A 14,903-nucleotide genomic window follows, 5' to 3' on the forward strand; every position below is an offset into this window, starting at 1 on the left:
GAGAGACGGACAAGGAGAGAATCCTCCATGACCGAGACGCGGACTGACGGACATGGCACGTGGCGTCTAAACTCCGAAAAGCCGGCAGTAAAACGTCGTTGTGGCGGTGCTTCCATCACGTGACCTGGCCCTCCCTGTTAACTCGGTGCGAAATCATCGTCCTACTCTACACTTCCATCCCCATCAAATTCGACAAAAAGCAAGCAGCATCATGCTCCCCATCATCCCCTCAGCTCCCTGACATCGCTACTCTATATTCAGACTGCTCACATCTCTCTCACTACTCGACAATCACTAAATGTCCGTTGTCACTCTTGACCAAGGCAGCTCACCCGGTCCGTTTGAAGGTCCAGAAAAGCTTCTGGAGGTATGGTTCGCCCCTTCCCCAGATGCCTTGCCTACAAGTCATACAGCATCAAAGCTGCGTAAGCGAGCAGACTCGACTCCAGACGGGACGGAATGGAAGGGTTTACGTTGTGTTCCTCGAGAGGTGTGGGAGGAAATGTTGAACATTGTGAGGTGTAAGGTTCTCAGTGTGGTTGAAGGGAAAGAGATTGATGCGTATCTTCTTAGGTGAGTACGGTCCTCATCACCTCCTTATTTAAAGACCTTCAGCCTTATAGCTCCTTACTCCATACTCTGAGCTTGAGGTTGTGCCCATAAACTGGATTGAGAGGTAATACTGCTCTTTGAAATCCGAGGGATTCTTCCTTGGGAGATGGTTCTCATCGGAAGCATGAAGCGACGGAACACGTGGAGAGAAAGAACCCTGACATTTAGTGAATCATCTTTATTCGTCGCACCTCACTTACTCATTCTTAAAACGTGCGGGACGACCCTCAACTTACTCGGTCTATATCGTATCATTCATATCGCCAGGGAGTATTGTGGATTCACCAAAGTCTGGCGGTGAGTGTTATCCTATATATCCTAATCATTCCAGCGTAGTCTCTCGGGTATTGTCATCAGGATGAACTCGAAAATCAAATATATGAGAGTGTGAGACTGATCATTAAGATGCTTCTACTCTCGGAAATCATTCTTCTTCCCAGAACGACAACAAGGACCTCATAGAGATTGGAGAGACGAAGTGACATTCCTTGATTCCGTCTTCGGTCAGTTTTCGCTCCTCTCCTCCACTTCTCTGCCTTTCACCTTCAACTAAATATCTCCTTCCACTCGGTTCACTCTCTTAGACACCGCAACCAGCTAAGTGAAGCTGACTTGCAGGCTCGGTCGGTTCAGCCTATACTGTCGGTCCTATGAACCGCGATCATTGGCTTCTATACCTAACCTCTCCTAATTCTCACCCAATGCTACCCGGCGACGAAGCTCTTTCTTCCACTTATATCCCATCACTACCTTCTCCCGGTCAATACATTCCTTCTTTGTATCAAGATACGACTTTGGAAATCCTCATGACTCATCTTTCTCCCCAAGCCCGTTCACCTTTCTTCTCTTCTTCTTTCCCTTCCACCTCTTCTAACCCCTCTTCCACACCTTCTGGTCAGATGGACGATTCGGAAGAAGTAAACGGACATGAACTCGGTAAAACCATTTCGAAACAATTAGGAATCGATCGGATATTCCCAGACGAAACCACACTAGATTCATTCGGTTTCACACCATGTGGATATTCTGCAAATGGAGTGATAGGTTCCGGATCACCTTTTCCTTCCACTTGCACCAAAAAGAAGATTTCCGGATCGTCTGAAAAAGATCAACCAGGAGGTTATTTCACAATTCACGTGACTCCTGAAGAAGGTTGGTCATACGCTTCTTTCGAATGTAACGTTCCTCTTCCTTCTGACTCATCTCCTTCTTCTTCTTCTCCTTCAACACCTATCACACCAGTGAACAAATCCGGAAACCATAATTCCACTCGACCGACTTTACCTCAACTCATTCGAACAGTCGTAAACATCTTTCAACCTTTTCGTCTCAGTATAACCCTCTTCGTTTCCACTCCTACGTCTTTCGGACCGGGTTCAGAAGCTGAACAAAGAGCTTGGAACGCTTTTGGGTCTAATCTATTGGGAGAAACATACGAAAGAAAAGATAGGATAGGATATGAGTTTGATGGATATGATTTGGTTTTTGCTTGTTTTGAAAGAAAAGGATGGAAAGAGGTTAAAACTTCTATTCAATGAATCGTTGCTCAATCGCTCAACCGTTCACATATTTTTGTTCATTTGAAGAAGTTTGAATGAGGAAGGGAGGTCGATCGGGAAGAATTATCCATTGTAAAAGAGATCTGTTTAGATTTTCTTAAAAGTAGATGACATAGATTTGTGCATAGAAAATGTATCATGATAAAGTTCAAATTTCTCACGAGAGGGTATCCAAATTTTTAGCTTCCTATAGATCTCCTCCTTTTCTTCTTCCCTTTATCATCTTCACTTATCGTCGTCATTTCAAAAATCCAAAATATTTCAAAAACAAATCTCTCAATCCATTCGTGCCCCTCTGTCATGTTGGCATCCAAAACTTGACAACATCATACACAACCTTAGTATCCCCTTGACGAAACCTCGTGCGACCCTGAGATGCAGTCAAATGGTATTTTTTAACGTCTCAATTGACCCCGACGTCTTCCCGTTGAGTAAGACTTGAAAAGGAAAGGAAAGGAACGAGATTGATGATGTGGAGAATTTGGAAAAGAGGAAAAGAGGCAAGGGTTCAAGAATGCCAATATAGATAAGTCGTTTGTCGTCGAGTGAGATATGAGAAGGAGGAAGGGGACAAGATGGTCGCCCTTTAGCAGAAAGATTCGGAATGAGAGGGAAGAGGAACAAGGTTGATATGTGGCGGAGTTCGAATGAGTTGGATTATGTAAGGGAACCACATAAGATGAAGGAAGGATTCAAAGAATATTCATCCTAAACCTGCCCAAGGACCTCTGATCCTTCTTGCTAGTTGAATGTCTTTTTGCATGATGGTGACTCTTTTAGCGTGGATGGCGCAGAGATTTCTTGACGTTAGCTTTCCCACCTCATCGAAATGACCCCAAATCTTTGTTCTTTCCTAACAGTGTGATAACCTGAGCGAAGACAATGTCCCAGCTCTTATGTTGTAATTCGAGTTTCAGTGTGATATTGACCCTCCATATGACAGCGAACATCAACGCGGTCAACCGGACATAATCATTTGTCGATGTTCTAGATTTCTCTTTCTTCACTCCTCTCAATTACCCCGCGAGGGATATTCAATCTTTCGGGGTTTCCTACTTCCCTTCAAACAAGTGGTCGAGTGCTGTACGAACCCGTGAATGGTGATTTTGCTACAGGAAAGGAAAGATTCCGGAGATGGAAAATACAACTCACGCATCCTCAAACAAATGAACCAAATACGCCTCTGCCGCTTCCTGTAATGCCATTATAGCACTTGATTGCTGGTCAATCAGTATATACCTTCACCATCAAAGAGAGCTAGGAAATACCCCTAAAGACCGATCTAGAATGAAGCGGAGAAAACGGAGTGGGAGATAGAGAAAAGAACACTTACCCATCGAAGATCACCAGCTGCTGCTGAACCCATATCTAATGTGACTTCTCTGACCTGATTGTCAACTTTCAATGTCCGTACCAAAACTGAAGTGAATGACAGATGATCCAGGAATCTAAAGGAATAAGAAGGAAGGAAATGGTGATGAGATGAATACGAATACTCACAACTCTGCTAAATGGTAATTTTGCTATTAACAAATCTGTTGATTTTTGATATTTCCTAATCTCTCTCAATGCTACAGTCCCAGGTCTAAACCGATGTCTCTTCTTTGGCGTTTCTTTTTCTGGTTGTACTTCCGCTAAATATCAGCTTTCGTATCCATATTCACTTTTCCCCCTAGGTTTCCACACTAACATCTAAAACATTCATTTGGGTCATTATACGAAACCCTTTGTGCAATGTTGTGACGGATAACTCGGCGTGTTTGTATTGAACCTGCCACAGAGGGTTCGTTGAACTACAGAGGGACTGTTGGTGTAGGAAAGGAAGAAAATATGACAGGGTGGATAAAGAAAGGAAAAACACCACTCACATATCCGCCTGGGAGCTTTACCTCCCGTACTCTTCCTAGCTGTATTAATGACGCGCCTCGGTCCCCCGACCGGAACTGCCATCTCGGTAGACGGCCTACCTCCTCCTCTTTGTGGACTGGAAATGGTCCGCGCCATGCACTTGGTATCGTGTCTATCCTTCGTCTATGGGTTGATATTGCGTGGTTGAGATTCGCCAAGATGGTCGGTCGCTGACTGTGTTTTACAAAGATTATACGTGTATATGTGTAAGATGAAAAGTAGTGAGAGTGGGGGGGATAGGGTTTGCCAGCCACGCGCCTGTCTTGTCTTCCCACCAAATGACCAAGTTGAATGATGTGGCTTTAAATGGGTGGCAAATTTAAATAAATCTGATACAGCTCATAGATCGATGCAACTTTTTTTTTCAAAAAAGCGCGACGTCTTGAGTTTCCCATTGTGCTTCTTCCCCATCCATCCTTCCTCTTTCTCATACATACTGTATCATCTTGTCACTCCGACAAGGCGAGATATCTCACTCTCCACTCACTCATCTTCTTTCCATACATCTGTCAAAAACTGGCAGATATACTCTTGTTCCCACCCTTCAGCTTAACACCGCCACACGTGCATCATGTCCCCCGTAGCCAACGGTCACCCTCAACTTTCCCCACTTCCTCCTTCCACCTTGTCTGATCAACTCATAAAGCTCGCATCAGCATCTTCAAATACAGAGGCCAAATCTATCGCCGACGCAATAGCTCTTACACTCAAAAAAGCACCTCGTTCCCTTGACGCTATCCAAGATGCTCGAATTATTGACGTTGTGCAACTTTGGACAAATTCTCCTTCTGGTCACGAACGAGAATCTGCCCCAGTATTGGTGGAAAGAATATGTCGTTCTCTCGGTACTGGAGTAGAAGGTGTTTTCCTTCCTCTCATTCCTACTCTTTTGGCACTCTCAATGGATAAAGGTCAGCAAGTACGTTCAGCGGTGACCAGTGCGATAAACGCTTTGCTAAAGATTACCCCTTCTGAAGGAACACGTGTGGCAATGGAAGTACTTTGTAAAACTTTAGACGACGCTAAAGGATGGAGAAGTAAAGTATCAGCACTCAAAGCTATGGAAAGTCTCGTCAAGCCAGGTGCGGAAGAATGGGTTGCTTTTGAATTGGGACATGTCATCCCTTTTGTGGAACATGCCATGCATGACACCAAACAAGAGGTCAGCTCCTTCAGCATATACCTGGTGCCTTTCGAACAGAGCTGACCATCTAGGTATCCGCCGCCGCTGTCAAATGTGCCACGACATTGTGTACCACCCTCCCAAATCCTGACGTCCTCAAACATGTCTCCGCCCTAGTATCGGCCATGGCCTCCCCTGCCGCTGTCCCGACCACCATCAAGGGACTATCATCCACAACATTTGTCGCAGAGGTCAACGCACCTACTCTGGCTGTCCTCGTTCCTCTTCTCATTCGTGCGTTGAAAGAACGCTCCACCGATACTCAACGAATGACATGTGTGGTCATTGGTAATCTCGTCAAGCTCGTGCGTGATCCCACTGTGGCGGCAAGATATCTCTCTCCCCTCGTCAGAGGTGTAGAACAGATTGCCATTGGTGCCGCTTTCCCCGAAATTCGTGCTTTTGCCCAAACCGCTCTTGATATCCTCACTCAAGCCGGCGCATCGGCCACTGCCACCCCTTTGCCTCCCCGTGACATTCCTCTCTCCGTCACCGAAGCCTTGACCGTGATGGTCCCACACTTACACATCTCCGAGCTCCCCTCGCATCCTTCTATCCCTCTCGCGGCGTCTTTGCCCAATGCGCTACTCATCGCTCAGGCCATCGAGTATCAGGCTAATGTTGTCGCTGATATTGTCGACCTAAGAAGGTGGGACGAAAGTATATGGGAGAAGAATGGATTGGGAGGTTTCATGAAGCTTCTTCTTGGTACGGAAGAAGGTTCCGTAGCTACCCAGGCGGTCAGAAAGGCGTTTATGGACATCGACAAACAGCGTTATGCCCCAGATGCGGTCGATGATGGTTCAGAAGGGGAATTACTGTGTGACATTCAGTTCTCTTTGGCTTACGGAGGGCTGTTATTGCTCAATCATACAAGTTTGAAGCTTCGCAAAGGTCGAAGATATGGTATCTGTGCTGCCAATGGTGCGGGTAAGAGTACGCTTATGAAGGCTATCAGGGATGGAAAAGTGAGTATTGGTCAGCCCTTCACAATCCCTCTCCGTCATTCATTCACCCATCGTCTCATTTCTCGTTCTTCGACGCTGACTGCAGGTCGAGGGCTTCCCTCCGCAGGATCAACTCCGTTGTGTCATGGTTGAGCACGCTTTACAGGGCGAAGACACCTCAATGACCATCATCGACTTCATCGCCGCCGATCCTAAATTATCTCATAAAACCCATTCAGAAATAGCCGCCATGCTGCTTTCCGTCGGGTTCTCCGAAGAGAAGCAAAACGACCCCGTCGCCTCTCTCTCAGGAGGTTGGAAGATGAAGCTTGAACTGGCCCGTGCCATGCTGATCGGTGCCGACATTCTTCTTCTCGACGAACCTACCAATCACCTTGACGTTCAAACCGTCGCATGGCTCGAAAAATATCTCACATCAATGGATATTACCAATCTCATCGTATCCCATGACTCTGGATTTCTCGACAATGTTTGTACCGATATCATTCATTACGAAGACAAGAAGTTGGCTTACTACCCTGGTAATTTATCAAAGTTCGTCGAGAAAGTACCCGCTGCTAAATCGTACTACACCCTTGCGGCCACCAGCATCAAGTTCTCTTTCCCTCCCCCCGGTAATCTCGTAGGAGTCAGAAGCAACACTCGTGCTATCATGAAAATTTCCAATTGTACATTCACATATCCAGGAGCAAGTAAGCCCAGTTTGAAAAATGTCAGTTGTAGCTTGAGCTTGTCTAGTCGTGTAGGAATATTAGGACCAAACGGAGCGGGAAAAAGTACGTTGATCAAAGTGATGTTGGGTGAGGTGGTCCCTCAAGAAGGAGCCGTGAGCAAGCATCCAGCATTGAGGGTTGGATATGTGGCTCAACATGCTTTTCATCATATCAATCAACATCTGACCAAAACGGCGGTTCAATATATGTCAGTAGATTTCCATCCGATTTCGCTAGTTATTCTGTCTCCGCACATATGTCATTGGCTGTATCGTCGGCTTCATCGTGTCGGACTACAGACGCCCTCACAATTGCCCATCTACCACACCATCGCTTAATCCGTGTGGAACCTGTCGATACTTTGTTTTGACAAATAGCTAGAATAGGTTGCATATCTGCACGGGACGAAACTGACAAACAGTCAATGGAGATACCAGGATGGTCACGATCGCGAGATGATGGAAAAGGCCACTCGGGTGCTCACGGATGAAGATATCGCTATGATGGACAAACCTATCGAGGGCAAGAATGGTGAATTGAGGAAGATTGAATTTATCTTGGGTAGACAAAAGTTGAAGAAGAGTTTCCAGTATGAAGTGAAGTTTAAGGGATTGGATCATCGTGTGGGTCATCACTTCTTCTCCCTCCTCATCCGCTTCGGTCCTTTCTTTATCCTTTACAAGAACGTATCCGCATCGCTTCAGTTGTCCTCCTTAACCCCATCCGACCTTTGCAGAATGCGTCCTTGCTCTGATTTCTCCCGGCCATGTTTTCTGTCCCTACTCAAGCGTGCCCCGACGACGTGCTACCTGCTATGATTGTGACAATTGATCTGATTCTGACGATCAGCACAACGCATGGTTACCCCGTGAATTACTCCTCGAAAAAGGTTTCGGCAAGCTCGTCGGTCGATTTGACGATATGGAATCTTCTCGTGAAGGTGCCGGGATGCGTGATACCTCTGCCATTGCCGTCCGAGAAATCTTAGAAGCTGTCGGGTTGGATGGGGATATCGCACAGTACAACGAGATACAGGGTTTGAGCGGTGGACAAAAGGTCAAAGTGGTCATTGCTGCCGCTATGTTCAATCGACCTCAATGTCTGTTTTTGGACGAACCTACTAATTTCTTGGATCGAGAAGCACTTGGGTGGGTGGTATATCTCATCTTCATTCGTCTACCACCCAGCTTCTCTCCCCGTCGTTCTCACATATCAGTCGAGTGTCTGTTCACCTCTTTCACCGAGTCTATATTTCAATCTCCCCCTTCCTCCTGATAACACCAGGAGCATCACTTTGACGGCATAATCTCTACAAATCTTTTGACTTCATAAGGAGAACGAACTGATCACTGACTCTCCAGAGGTCTCGCAGTAGCCATCAAAGAATGGGCAGGAGCAGTTTGCATCATCTCTCATTCTACAGAATTCGTCTCCGCCCTCTGTCCCGAAATCTGGAATGTCGACGGTGGTGAACTTACCGCCAAAGGTAAAGTATCTTTGGTGGAGGATGCCTTTGACGATCCTTCTCGTCCTGGATCTAGGACCGTGTCAAAAGCCGGGACACCTAGAGCGGGAACACCTTTGTTGGTCAGTGCTACACCTAGTAATGAGGCCAGCGCGGCGAACTCTGGGGTGGATGAAGTTACGGATGGTGTTGCCAAATTGGGAAAGAAGAAGAAGGTGAGTTGTTTGACTTGTGTTTTCGAACTGGGATAGGTTTCATTCACATCATTTTAATCATGTTCCTGGCACATCTTCCCTGTCTACCACGATGACGAGTCCTTTTCCTTCTCATTTTCAGTGGATTATTTCTTTCGGGGGATGTAAAGGTGGAAGGGAGAGACGATTGATACTCACTTGAGAGCTGCAACTGATGTACAGATGACGAGGAATCAATTGAAAGCTCAGGAGGATAGACGTAAAGCGAGGAAACTCAAATGGCTCTCTTATGGAGGTGAGTCCTATGCTCTTTACTCGACCTTTCACCCTTCAACATATATTCTCCCCCCAAAAAATTCACGTGGAATCTTCTGTCGCCGATCTAAATTTTAATGGTGGAATGTCATTCTTTGAGCTGACCAAAGTAGGCGAAAGGGAACCCGACACTGACAGCGACTGATCACCTCTATGTCTTCGTCTTCGTCACATGATCGGTCCGGAATGATTTTTCTCATACCCATAGAATAGATTAGAGGTTTGTTTTTGTGTGTAAGCATGATATTTAATGTCTGACGTTTTTTTCTTGTTCGAGATCAATAAACAAATAATATTCTGTGCATCTTTCTTTGACCATCCCATCTGTATACAGTATTTCCTTGTATTTATCCTCCAGTCATACTACCATAACCCCCCGTTCTCGATGATTCACAAGATTATTGCATTTGCAAACCCTTCATGAAATCGGGGTATCTACCTCCTTTAGGATCAAACTTGGCCAAAGTGCTATTCAAAGTTTTCTTGTCTTCTTCGGACAAGGTGATATTCGCAGCAGCGGCGTTTTCCGTTATACGACTTGGGTTTGAAGAACCTGGAATTGGGATAGTCTATCTTATCAATTTTACTTTCTCCCTTCTCTCTCAACAATCTACCAAGTACCATGCAACGCCCTTGACGACCTCTCACCTCTACTGTCACTTGCCCTAGGCAAAACGAACATGACGTCCTGAATATGATGGGGAGGTGGAGTCGGGTGGAAAGGGAGAAGAAGAAGGGATCAAATAGAAACCAGGTGATGTTACAAAAACTCACATAATCGTTCAAACTCAAAATCCAAGCTAATGCCAATTGACCAGTCGTCACTCCAGCTTTTTCAGCAGACTCATCAAGTTGATCAACCAATTTAAGGTTTTCATAAAATGCTTCACCTTGAAACCTAGGTAGATATTTTTGAAACGAACCGTCTGGAATATCTTCTGGAGTTTTGAATTTTCGAATTATGAATCCTCTTCCGAGAGGTGAATAACAGAAGATTGGTACTTTGTGATCACCACACCATTTGACTGCATCTTGAATGACTGTATCCCATGACCAGAGGGAAACTTCGATTTCGACGATTTTAATAGGTACAATCTTCACATTCAGTGTTTGCTTTCTTTTCTACTTGACAGCAATAAGATATCCTCTGTCCGCCGTTTTCCACGATAGCTACAATCTTATCGACCATACAAAAGAAAGGAATGGGTGGAAGGGGAAAAGGGTAAAGGGTAAAAGAAATGAAAAGTGAGGGGAAAGAGGAAAGAGGGAGAGAAGATGAGAGAAAGCGTGGAGAAAGTGTGGAGAAAGATATGTCTAGAAGAAAGTGATGGAAGGGAACTAAAACTAAAACACACCTTGTTAGCTTTTTCCAAACTTGGCGCACTCATCTCACTCGCACCAATCTCTTTACACAATCCTTCATCTTTCAAAACCTTAAGATCGGCAAAAACTTCTTCGATAGGAATACCAGGTGGTAATCGTGCCACCGAGTATACATCAACCGTACGACCGAGTAAAGAATTGATGTTTTTCAAATCGTTTCGATAAAAATCAAGTCTGTTCTCTTTGACCGGACGTATGTTTTCATCGGAACCACCTTTACAGACGATGACGACGCGAGAGGAATATTCCGGGTACTGCGGGTCAGGGATCTATCACTTTTGATTACTGTATCAAGGCTATCATTCGGTCCTAGACCATTGTGTGGGATGAGACAGTGATGTGGTCCAAGGAAGTGTTATCAGAGCGTGAGAGACGTAGATGAGAGGCAAGATGAGAATGATGAGAGGTAAGATGAAGGATCGGTGAGGACCTATTGAAGTGAAGAGATGAAAAGATGGGAAGAAAGAAAACTCACCTTCTTGAAGAATTTACCAATAAGCGTCAAGTTATCAAGATGATGTCCTGGGTTACCATAAAAAGTCGCCGTAGACCAAGCGACACAACCGTTATCAGCTGCGGCCCTACCAATCAGCATACCTCTCATACAGTATCCAGTACCACATGATGTGGCATCATAGCAGCTACCGAGCAATGGGACATAACCAAAAAATATGACTCACTTCATAGCTGCAAAACTCTCTTCCTCCGGGACAGGTTTAGGTGTCCAAGTGAGTTGCATGAGACCGTAACCGATCCGACCTACGTCTTTCCCAGCTAGTTCAACATGAGGGGGTGCCATGGTTGTGTATGTGTATTAAGAGTGTCTGTCAAGCTTCAAAAGTCGGATAGAATGGAAAGATAGGTGTGAATGGGAGAATGGTGCTCGATGGGAGCTGTTTATATTCTTTTTGGTGAACGATGAGATGGTGGAGGATATGCAAAGTGGAGTGTTCGGTTACTCGGTCACCGAAGTCTGACCGGGCCTCCACAACGTTCGGACCTCCACTCCCCACGTGGCCATGAAAGTGTGGCACTTTTGACATTTGTGGCAGAAACGCGTTGCCAATCCTTCTCACACCTTAGCGAGATCAATGCGACGTGCAATTTCCCTTAGGGGCAGTCCGGGTGGAACCGCTCGCTCTGAGTCCGACCCGCTTTTCTCATCAGTCCTGATTCGAAAGCAAGGTCCGTGATGGTCCCTAGAAAGATGAAACTCCGTCGGAATCCGTCGATTTCCCTCTCCCCTCCCCCTCACGGCCGAGTTGTTGACTGAATCCTTCTTTCCTTTCATACGTTCGGGTTTCCCACGGGTGGTGGCGACGTATTTTGGTCACACAGCCTCCATGTCTTCTATATACCACATAGGTTGAAGGAAATATATCTCTTCCACCTCTAGCTCCCTCATCATAGCTAACACCGATGTCGTCGTCCCTTTCCACCAATAACCTATCCGTACCATCCCACACCTCCAGTATCGAACTAGACCGAAATGATCGTCGTCGTGTTTCACTTGTCAGCTCAGCTAGCCTACCAGTCAATCGACCATCAATGCCGAAATCAGGGACAAAAGTTTTCACCCCCAGCCCACTGGGGGAGTGTTGTTCTGGTCCTGGCATTCGTGACGAGTATCCTTATGTCTTTGCTGTTTACCAAGATTCTGCAGATAATGTGGGGGACGATGTGGTGGAGGATGATGATATGGTGGTAGATGACTCAGTAGTGAAGGATGAGTCTGGTGGAGATTCTGTTGCTGACGAGAACGGAGCTGCCACTAGTGAGCGATTGGAGGGACCAGCAGCAAGGAGACGAGAACCTTCAACTCGATACCCACTGTCGGACCTGACTGAGTCGGATTTGATTCTGAGTCAGCGAAGCTCAACTAGTGTGGAGACTGTCACTCCCTCATATCCCACACAATCTGAGAGTATACCTGTTAGTTATATCATCCAACCCTCAGTAACCTTCACCTGAATGTGTCTTACAGTGGGAAACGCGAGAGGATGCGGAACAAATTTTCTTTTCCTTATGCATATACGGCCCGTAGCGTTGATGCACTTTACTTGGTTTACGTGTGATTCTATCCCAACATCTCTGACCTCATGATAGATCCTGGGTAAGCAGGGACATTGACCTTCCCGGCTTGTCAGAGTAACACCATATTTACAAATCGGAATGGGGTCTGACCGGTGACTTGTTTCAAATTGTGGACTACATGGAGACGTGAGGACTATTGTTTCATCTTGGATCGGACAGTAGCACATGCCAATACTGAGAGGAATTTATGTGTCATGGACCCACTAAGGGTGTCTAAGCAGGTCGAGGGCGAGACGAGATTATGCTCGGTGAGTGAGATTGGATCATCGTCTCTTCTGTTCCACGTCTCCCCGACGATATTCACATTATCTCACTATCTCACTATCTTACACAATCTACCTGCGTCATGGGTACCATCAAACCCTTGTCCGGCCGGTCTGCCCATATGTTGCATGGCTCATTCCGTCAATCCCTCTCGGGCGTGCCCTAGATCCACCACCACAAAACAGAACACAAAACTTCTTTTTGGTAACTTTCTATCAAACTCCATTTTGATACCTTCCTATCAATGTCCAATCTAATCCTCCTCTCCCACATATACGATCTTCATGACGCCGAGACCTCGAGTTTCATCTAACTTCCCATGACGGATTGGAACCCAGCTTATATCGATCATATGAGAAGTATAAAAGAGGATCAAATCTATCTCGGACGGATCTCGTCCGTTCACCGGCGGAGTACGAACCAAGTTCCTTCAATGTGAATAAGATTTCCACTCCAACTTCTATAATAAAACCCAGATCAAATGGAGTTTTCTCCCTCCTTATCTTCATACGAATCATCAACTTGACTATACGAGTTATCTAAAACTACTCAAGATGTCAGAAAGATTGAATGTCACACTGGACTCTGATGTTCCTGAGCCAATCCCTTCATCTACTTTGGTAGAAAATACCCGTTACACACCAGAGAGTCAAGCGGCGGCTATTAGAAGTGTTTATCCAGTCATGTGGGCGGCTGATGGGAGACTTGTTCCACTCACTTTCCACACAGTTGGTTCTCACCCCCTTCTTGTGTTTCCTGAGGAAGACCAGTTTAAAGAAAATTTGCCTTACATGGGTTTCCAGTCCGTAACCCTTCTCTTGACATGTCTTAGAAGGATACGCTGATCATATAGAAGACCTGCTCAACAGGAGATATATCGGTCAAAGGGGGATCTTTCGGGAAAGACGAAGAAGACTATCTCTAGACCTTGTTCAAAGAAAACAGCACCTCCCAGCGCCGTCTCTACAAGGCCGCCTTTCCCGTCGAGAACAGGTAGCTACCCGCGCCCACCCCAAGATGACGGTGTCTCTGAGACTTCGACACTTGCTCCTCAGTCTGAAGGTGGAGATCCGGACGATGATTCTTGGGTCAAAATCGGCAACTTGAGCTCCGGTCATGACCAACGTAAGTTCTCCGAAGACGGAGAGATGAAGAAGAGTTATCTGGAATAGTCACATGACTATTTACTGGTACATCTCATCAGAGTGAGAGGAATGATAAACCTTGCTAGGTTGAGAGACATGGAATCGATGCATGATGTTTGAGTGAAGCGTTGAAGTACATATGTACGAGTAAAAATACGCCTGTAGACTTTAGACCGGCGCACGGGAAGACGTTTGCCTTGTGCCTTATACCCCTTTGGTGTTACGAGATTTCCACATCATGACTACCATCAAAACGTCTATTCTCTACATCTTCCTTCACTCACTACTACTCCTACTTACTCGAAAATTCGGTGAAGTACGTTACAATCTTCCACTAAACGGCTATATACTCCGTCTTTCCCACTCCAATATCTTCCCCAACCTTAGATTATATAATCTATCAATCTCTCCATCTCCGCCTTTCTCCAACCCCTCTTCCAGTTATATCAAAAATCCAGACTTTCGTGTCTTCTCACATCAATTCCAACTTACGTACCTGTTTCATACTCCAACAAGATGTAGTACGATCACTTAAGATGTGGAGCGATCCAGAATACCCAAGTCGTCGCAAGTCACGTTCTTCTAGTGAATGAATGGAGGACCTCCCGGCCAGACTTCAGGCCGCAGGGAGATGTCTAGATTTATGGAGTGGAAGACTTCACAGGATAAGATTACAAATATGAGGTAGTCGTTTACGAGGTCGTTAGCGAGGTGGAGAACGACATGAGAGGAGGACATAGTATCAATCCATTGTGATGAGTTATGATAATTTGACGCGGTTCGAATGTTTACTGTATCAAGACCGGTTTATAAGCGGTACGTTGAGGTAGGCGAGCTTCCAATTTCGTATTATTTCGTCGATCAGCTAAGTCAGCTGAGACTAGCGCACACGTAGCTGAATATCTGATAGCAATTTCAGTCAACGATATGTCGAACCGAATGGAGCTTTCAAACGATACTGTACAATCAACAGAGGCCCCAGAGCCGACACAGAGACATCCTCTTCCTACAATTTCGTTGACACAACCAGAAGTACCTCCCCAGGATCATACCACAGTGGACACAGGGGATAGAACAAACAGGACTATCCGCGGGGTCGT

General features: G+C 45.8%; 6 protein-coding genes across 6 annotated transcripts; 4 read left to right on the forward strand and 2 right to left on the reverse strand.

The window, feature by feature from the left end:
- The first annotated feature begins 180 nt into the window (after positions 1-180).
- TREMEDRAFT_38450 (uncharacterized protein) lies at positions 181-2,321 on the forward strand. The gene is made up of 4 exons (XM_007003263.1): positions 181-573; positions 781-909; positions 1,018-1,115; positions 1,231-2,321. The coding sequence occupies exons 1-4, from the start codon at positions 299-301 to the stop codon at positions 2,148-2,150; spliced, it is 1,422 nt and encodes a 473-aa protein (XP_007003325.1). The 5' UTR covers positions 181-298; the 3' UTR covers positions 2,151-2,321.
- Positions 2,322-2,874: 553 nt separating this feature from the next.
- TREMEDRAFT_68261 (uncharacterized protein) lies at positions 2,875-4,175 on the reverse strand (the record flags this gene model as incomplete). Its single annotated transcript, XM_007003658.1, has 5 exons — positions 2,875-2,971; positions 3,324-3,391; positions 3,505-3,558; positions 3,672-3,805; positions 4,040-4,175. 5 exons carry the CDS (start codon positions 4,173-4,175, stop codon positions 2,875-2,877), a joined length of 489 nt encoding a protein of 162 aa, XP_007003720.1.
- A 300-nt stretch (positions 4,176-4,475) lies between these two features.
- Positions 4,476-9,062, forward strand: TREMEDRAFT_43427 (uncharacterized protein; the record flags this gene model as incomplete). Its single annotated transcript, XM_007003313.1, has 8 exons — positions 4,476-5,241; positions 5,295-6,230; positions 6,316-7,151; positions 7,365-7,566; positions 7,793-8,091; positions 8,305-8,623; positions 8,825-8,897; positions 9,028-9,062. The coding sequence occupies exons 1-8, from the start codon at positions 4,651-4,653 to the stop codon at positions 9,060-9,062; spliced, it is 3,291 nt and encodes a 1,096-aa protein (XP_007003375.1). The 5' UTR covers positions 4,476-4,650.
- Positions 9,063-9,315: 253 nt separating this feature from the next.
- TREMEDRAFT_29315 (uncharacterized protein) lies at positions 9,316-11,099 on the reverse strand (the record flags this gene model as incomplete). Its single annotated transcript, XM_007003230.1, has 5 exons — positions 9,316-9,486; positions 9,692-10,012; positions 10,273-10,554; positions 10,776-10,881; positions 10,981-11,099. The coding sequence occupies 5 exons, from the start codon at positions 11,097-11,099 to the stop codon at positions 9,316-9,318; spliced, it is 999 nt and encodes a 332-aa protein (XP_007003292.1).
- Positions 11,100-11,848: 749 nt separating this feature from the next.
- Positions 11,849-12,271, forward strand: TREMEDRAFT_61393 (uncharacterized protein; the record flags this gene model as incomplete). The annotated part of the gene is made up of 1 exon (XM_007003572.1): positions 11,849-12,271. The coding sequence occupies one exon, from the start codon at positions 11,849-11,851 to the stop codon at positions 12,269-12,271; it is 423 nt and encodes a 140-aa protein (XP_007003634.1).
- Positions 12,272-13,212: 941 nt separating this feature from the next.
- TREMEDRAFT_61394 (uncharacterized protein) lies at positions 13,213-13,830 on the forward strand (the record flags this gene model as incomplete). The annotated part of the gene is made up of 2 exons (XM_007003573.1): positions 13,213-13,343; positions 13,512-13,830. 2 exons carry the CDS (start codon positions 13,213-13,215, stop codon positions 13,828-13,830), a joined length of 450 nt encoding a protein of 149 aa, XP_007003635.1.
- Positions 13,831-14,903: the final 1,073 nt, after the last annotated feature.

The sequence above is a fragment of the Tremella mesenterica genome, assembly GCF_000271645.1.
Source record: "Tremella mesenterica DSM 1558 unplaced genomic scaffold TREMEscaffold_3, whole genome shotgun sequence".
Taxonomy (NCBI): domain Eukaryota; kingdom Fungi; phylum Basidiomycota; class Tremellomycetes; order Tremellales; family Tremellaceae; genus Tremella; species Tremella mesenterica.

Bases quoted from the DNA above. Each gene is read 5' to 3' on its own strand.
- TREMEDRAFT_38450 (XM_007003263.1), top strand. From the start codon at position 299: ATGTCCGTTGTCACTCTTGACCAAGGCAGCTCACCCGGTCCGTTTGAA. The intron at 574-780 runs GTGAGTACGGTC...CCTGACATTTAG, and splicing joins ATTGATGCGTATCTTCTTAG to TGAATCATCTTTATTCGTCG. The intron at 1,116-1,230 runs GTCAGTTTTCGC...GCTGACTTGCAG, and splicing joins ATTCCTTGATTCCGTCTTCG to GCTCGGTCGGTTCAGCCTAT.